The sequence below is a fragment of the Sinocyclocheilus anshuiensis genome, unplaced genomic scaffold (assembly GCF_001515605.1).
Source record: "Sinocyclocheilus anshuiensis isolate Anshui unplaced genomic scaffold, SAMN03320099.WGS_v1.1 scaffold67, whole genome shotgun sequence".
Lineage (NCBI taxonomy): Eukaryota > Metazoa > Chordata > Actinopteri > Cypriniformes > Cyprinidae > Sinocyclocheilus > Sinocyclocheilus anshuiensis.
The window spans coordinates 2,387,283-2,393,282 of NW_015552546.1; the positions used below are offsets into that span (position 1 = coordinate 2,387,283).

Below are 6,000 nucleotides of genomic sequence, written 5' to 3' on the forward strand. Positions count from 1 at the left end.
TTCTAAACTAAGTTTATAATTATTAAAAGTATTACAGATAAATGAATGACTATTGTGTGTGATAATCAAATCGTGCAATAGTGTCTGTGTATATGTTCCCTGGGAGCTGTTTAATATTAACAGAAGAAAGTGAGTCCCTCCCCTTTGAGTGAACTTGAGTGAAAGTCCTTCTTCAGACTTCACTCGTTCATCATGGCGGTGTTTTCGTCTCTTACTCCAGTGTTCGTGGCGGTTTTGTGTGTGATTATCGGGTTTCTCTTCAAAAACTCCCAGAGGAGACAGACCAGATCAAAGCAGGAGCGTTCAGATCAGACAGCCAGACCGTGGGTGGACGAGGATCTGCAGGATGATACAGAAATCAGCAGTAAACACAACGGTACTCTCCACCACTACACTCCTTCAGAAAAGGAAAATAAGGGACAATCGTGGTTTTTAACTTTATAACAGTAAATAAATATCGGTTCTGCATATCGGTTATCGGGCACATAAACACGCAAATAATTGGTATCGGTATCGGTTATAAAATATCAATATCGGTCGATCAACTTTAACTTTAACTTTTGCATGCACTGTCCTGTCTATATATGTTTTCTAACTTTATCTTAAAAATTAATACATGTTTTCAGTATTAAATGTAGTGTTTGCAAAAATATTTTATTTCCCACAAACATCTGCAAAACCCATCATAAGTCCTCTTATGCATATATAAAAATATATATATATATGCAAAACTAATAAACTGTACAAAAGTACACCAGGATGTAAAACAGTAAAGCATCAATTCAAGGAACAAATGGTTCGAGTCAGTACAAGAGTGGAAAGCAACCGTAACCTCCACACAATAGCATTTATGTGAAGATATCTTTGAAGTGGGCACCAAGTCGAGCGTATTGATGCAGAACTTTTGAAGAGATCTTAAAGTTTGAGATCTCAAAGAAGGTAAGAACTCTGTGCTTGGAAAAAAAGTTTTGAACCGAATGCAAAGGTTCAAGTCTTGCTTAAGATGTTGCAACATGCTCTATTACTGCCCACTTTCAAAATAGCCTTTTAATGTCTGTTGAACAATTATGTGCACTGTTTATATACTGTTAATATTTTTTCATAATTGCATATATGCAATCATCATTTTCATATATGACAATGTTCTTCCATTAGATGACATACTCAAACATTTTCAAAACAAAAGACAAAGAGTAGAGAATAAAATAAAAAAAATAGTTCACCCAAATATGAAACATTACTCACTCTCATGCTATCCAAGATGTAGATGAATTTGTTTTTCATGGGAATAGATTTGGAGAAATGTAGCATTACATCACTTGCTCACCAATGGATCCTCTGCAGTGAATGGGTGCTGTCAGAATGAGAGTCCAAACAGCTGATTAAAAACTCATTCTGACGGCACCCATTCACTGCAGAGAATCCACTGAAACTATTCCTTTAATCCAGTAAACTATTCCTTTAAAGACAAAGTTTATTGGTGTTGGTGACTCAATCGATTGTCTGTGCACAGAGGAGGAGGAGGATGATTGGCTAGACACAACAGAGGAAGAAAACCTACCCCATATTCCATACACCCCAGCTCAGTACTCTGCTAATGAGACGCTGGAACGTTCTGAGAAGTTCAGCTCATGAATCTTAGACGGTCTGTCCGCTTCATCAGTCCAGAACCGGTACCAAAAGAAGTGATTGACAATGTCATACGCACTGCAGGTAATGCAATCACAATCAGGGCTGAATTTGTTGTCTGATTTGGCAGAGGTGGCAAATCCCAATTCAGCTCAAAAGACAAAACAATCCAAAGCCAAACCTTTGTCTCCAGCACTCATTTACTGTCTGTTTGTGTGTGTGTGTGTGTGTGTGTGTAAGGCACTGCACCTAGTGGAGCTCACACTGAGCCCTGGACGTTTGTGGTGGTGTCTGATGCAGATGTCAAACACAAGATCAGAGAGATCATTGAGGAGGAGGAGGAAATAAACTACAAGCAAAGGATGGGAGACAAGTGGGTCCATGACCTGAAGAAACTGAGGTGTGTTTCAAATAGACAAGAGACTACATAATATATAGTTGTATGCATAATATGTATTAGTTTTTTATTACTGTACTATTACTATGTACTAGTATTATGTGTTAAAAATTGAATATGACAATTACAGACTCATAATAATAACATGAGTATGTTATTGAGACTCATAATAATAATAATATGTTATGTTATCATAATAATGTGTTGACTACAATGCATTTAGCTATGATATTAGTGCCCCCTTGTGGTTACATTTTTTCCATCTTATTTATTTATTTTTACAATGGATAACCTTGTTTCAAACAGATGCCAATAATAATAATAATAATAATAATAATAATATAACTATAATAAATTATAAAACTGATTATTATTGTAAAAATAATAATAATTATTGAATATTATATTATAGGTCAAAAAGAATACACAATCATTTAATAATATTATGTATAAAAATAATAATATGTATAATATAATAAACTGTAATATAATAATAATGATATGATGGTATTATTATTATTATTATTATAACACTATACAAAGTCATTTAATAATAATATTATAAGAAATATTATTATTGTCGTTGTTGTTGTTGTAATACTATATACAGTAATATAATAAACATATTTTTTGAAATATGTAATAATTATGTAATTTAAATAATTATCAAATTAAATAGCATTGATAATACTATACACTGTAATATATAATATACTTTATTTTAATTATTATTACATAGTTGTATCAATATTATTTATTGATGGGATTTTTGGTAGGATTTACAGATAAATATAGATGTTATATTTGATACTTAATATAATTATTACATGTGTACAATGTTTTCATAAACTCCTGTGTTACTAGAGCCCCTTTGTGGTCAGTTTCTTCCATTTGAGTTCTATTATAACTCATTTCATTTTAAGAATTCACTTACTTAGACTTAAACGTATCTTTCACAGGACAAACTGGGTGAAGGAGTATTTGGATGTGGCTCCGTATCTGATTCTAGTGTTTAAGCAGACATATGGAGTTCTGCCCAGCGGCAAGAAAAAGACTCACTATTACAATGAAATCAGTGTGACCATTTCCTGTGGCATTCTGCTGGCTGCTCTGCAGGTCAGACGCAAAAAACACAAAGCAAACATCTGTTTAAAAAAATGTGGCTCTTATGATTGATTTGAATGACATGTAATATTCCATTGTTCTCTGCATTGTTCACATTTTTTGTGTTAGAATGTGGGGCTGGTTACAGTGACGACCACTCCTCTGAACTGCGGCCCACAGCTCAGGTCCCTCCTCCAGCGACCGGCCAATGAGAAGCTTCTAATGCTGCTTCCTGTTGGCTACCCTGCATCTGACGCCGAAGTGCCTGACCTCAAACGCAAGGACCTAAATGACATCATGGTGACTGTGTGAGATTATCAGCTGCTATAAACAAATGTAATGCCATAAAAAGACCAACTCACCGACCAGTTTTGAATATATAGAACCAAGTGCTATTCAAATCAGACCAAATGTTCTCATCTTACTGCTTGATTTTTATTATACCTTACCATGAATTTGGATGTTACAGTAATAGTTTACATAAGGACACAGTTCCTTTCACATTCTGCATGGCTCTGTTAATGTACGCGTTATATATTATGAATTTGCTGTGATTTATGCAAAACATTAAGTAAAGTACATGTTTGTAGTTTCCCATGCTAATGCATCATGGTGTTCTCTACACTACTGGCATATTTAATTTTAATAATTAATTCATAATTTTAATATTTAATTAAAAAACATATTTGAAAGGACTTCATGTTTATTTTACAGTCATTGCAAAAATGTAAATTACAGTCCACCATAGGGTTATTACTGTAACAAAGCATATATAGTTAAAGATGAAGTGTGTCATTAGTTAGATATTGAAATACTTTATTCTGTCCCATCTTTTTATGCAAAGACAACTATGCATAAGCTATTTGTTGGATAATTCAACCGAAAAGTATAAACACTTTGTTCTATAATTTTTAATATATATATATTAAATTAATGAATTGCATTTAAAATATACAGGTACTATTAATACCTGTAATAGTACCTGCGAAATTTATATATATATATGTATATGTGTGTGTGTGTGTGTGTGTGTGTGTATACATCATACAGCAATCAAAACCAACAAAAGAGCAATAAAGTACTGTAAATAGTCCCAGTTAGTCTAACGCAGTACATGTACATGTTTTTCATTTTTAATAAATAATAAAAATGTAACAAGCATACAGAGAACGCTAGTGTTAGAGGGTCATTTTTTCTAATAAACAAAAAGAAAACAAGTAGAATAGAAATAGAACTGCTAGTGTTAGAGGGTCAAGTAGTGTGTGTGTATACATTTTATGATTTACATTTTTTATTAATTTAAAATAATTTGAGTACTTTTATTTTTACCTAAACGACTTTTTGTTTTGCAAATAAAGGTGAAGTGTGTCATTTGTTAGATGTTAAACAACTTTCTTCTATACCATGTTATTATGCAGAGACAACTTATGTAAACTTTTTTATTTTTTTATATTAGTAATACAAACAGACGTAAGAGAATGACAGTATATCATCAACTTGTGTAAGATATTTGTAGAATATTTCAACAGAAAGGTGTAAACACGTTAATATGTGTGAATTTAAAGCTGCTAAAATATTATATAATATAAAAAATTAATATAACATATTTTTATTATATAATATAATAATCATTTTACAAAATATAACGTATAATTTGTTTAGAAAAGAAACATTTAAAAATTAATTCGAGTACTTTTATTGTTTTATTATTATTATTATTATTATTTTACCCAAACAGGGCTTTTATTTTGAAAATACATTCCGGACGTACAAGGAATTCGAAAGAGTTGATGTATTTGATGTTGACTAGTACAGGAAGTTATTTTACTTCGTTGACAGCTTTCTTTAATCGATTGCCTTACTAGATTAGTATTTAGTGATTGATATAAGGCAGTAAATATGTAATATACCTCAACATCTTTCTAATTGGACTGTTGTGCATCAGGCTGGGTCAGGGCAGCGGTGCAGTGTGAGTGTTTGTGGAGGTGTTTGTTAATTGAAGCCGGTGGAGATGTGCTCGCTGGAGAAGGTGCTGGGCGACGCGCGGACGCTGCTGGAGCGGCTGAAGGAGCACGACACTGCCGCGGAGACTCTCATCGAGCAGTCGAGCGTCCTCAGCCAGAAGATCCACAGCATGAAGGAGGTCGGAAACACTCTTCCTGACAAGGCATGATATGAAATCTCTTACTGACCACCCTACTGAGCACACACATGACCTCTAAGAGCATGCACGGCACAGATCACAGTTGTGTGCATGTGTTATTGCGTGTACATTGCACAATATGAGCCATTTATTGTTGCACAGTATGGGGTTCAGTGGGTAAGATCTGGACTGATGAACCAAAGGCTGTAGGTCGGATGGGTAGAGATAGTTTCATTATATTTCACCGTTTTGCCCTTGATCAAGATACTACACTGCAAAAAAAAAAAAAAATCATCGGTTTACTCAGTAAATTTGTCTTGTTTTGCGGAACACACACACACACACACACACACATATATATATATATATATATTGGGAAGTAATGCGTTACGTTACTTTTGAGTTACTTTTTAAATCCGGACAGGGCTTGCTTGTTTGATTTTAAAATAAAAAAGTTATATTTTTGGCAAATATAAAAGCCTTTTAACACCAAAAGTGAAATGAATAAGCCTCAGGCTGAAGGGAAAGTAAATTTACGTCCGTACAGTAGAATGCAGAAGAAGAAATTTCAACACACTTCAGCAATAAAAAACACACAAATGTTTGTCTAGAGTAATTTTTGCTTATTAGTATGGTTGAACTGGATCATCGAAGGTCAGAAGCAAAGACATTGGTTAATAGAATGGGATTAAATACATAAAGGATATTTGTGTTGTTTAACATTTAA

General features: G+C 33.4%; 1 protein-coding gene and 1 pseudogene across 2 annotated transcripts in view; both read left to right on the plus strand.

The window, feature by feature from the left end:
- The first annotated feature begins 186 nt into the window (after nt 1-186).
- Nucleotides 187-3,646, plus strand: LOC107664250 (iodotyrosine deiodinase 1-like; annotated as a pseudogene).
- Nucleotides 3,647-4,899: 1,253 nt separating this feature from the next.
- Nucleotides 4,900-6,000, plus strand: part of LOC107664251 (suppressor of IKBKE 1-like) — a 5,067-nt gene continuing 3,966 nt past the window's right edge. Inside the window, exon 1 of one of the 2 annotated variants that reach the window (XM_016454772.1) lies at nt 4,900-5,297. In XM_016454772.1, the coding sequence (XP_016310258.1) occupies nt 5,142-5,297 (156 nt within the window). In that variant the 5' untranslated portion in view covers nt 4,900-5,141. The remainder of the gene's footprint in view (nt 5,298-6,000) is intronic. The other variant, XM_016454773.1, reaches the window with a different exon arrangement.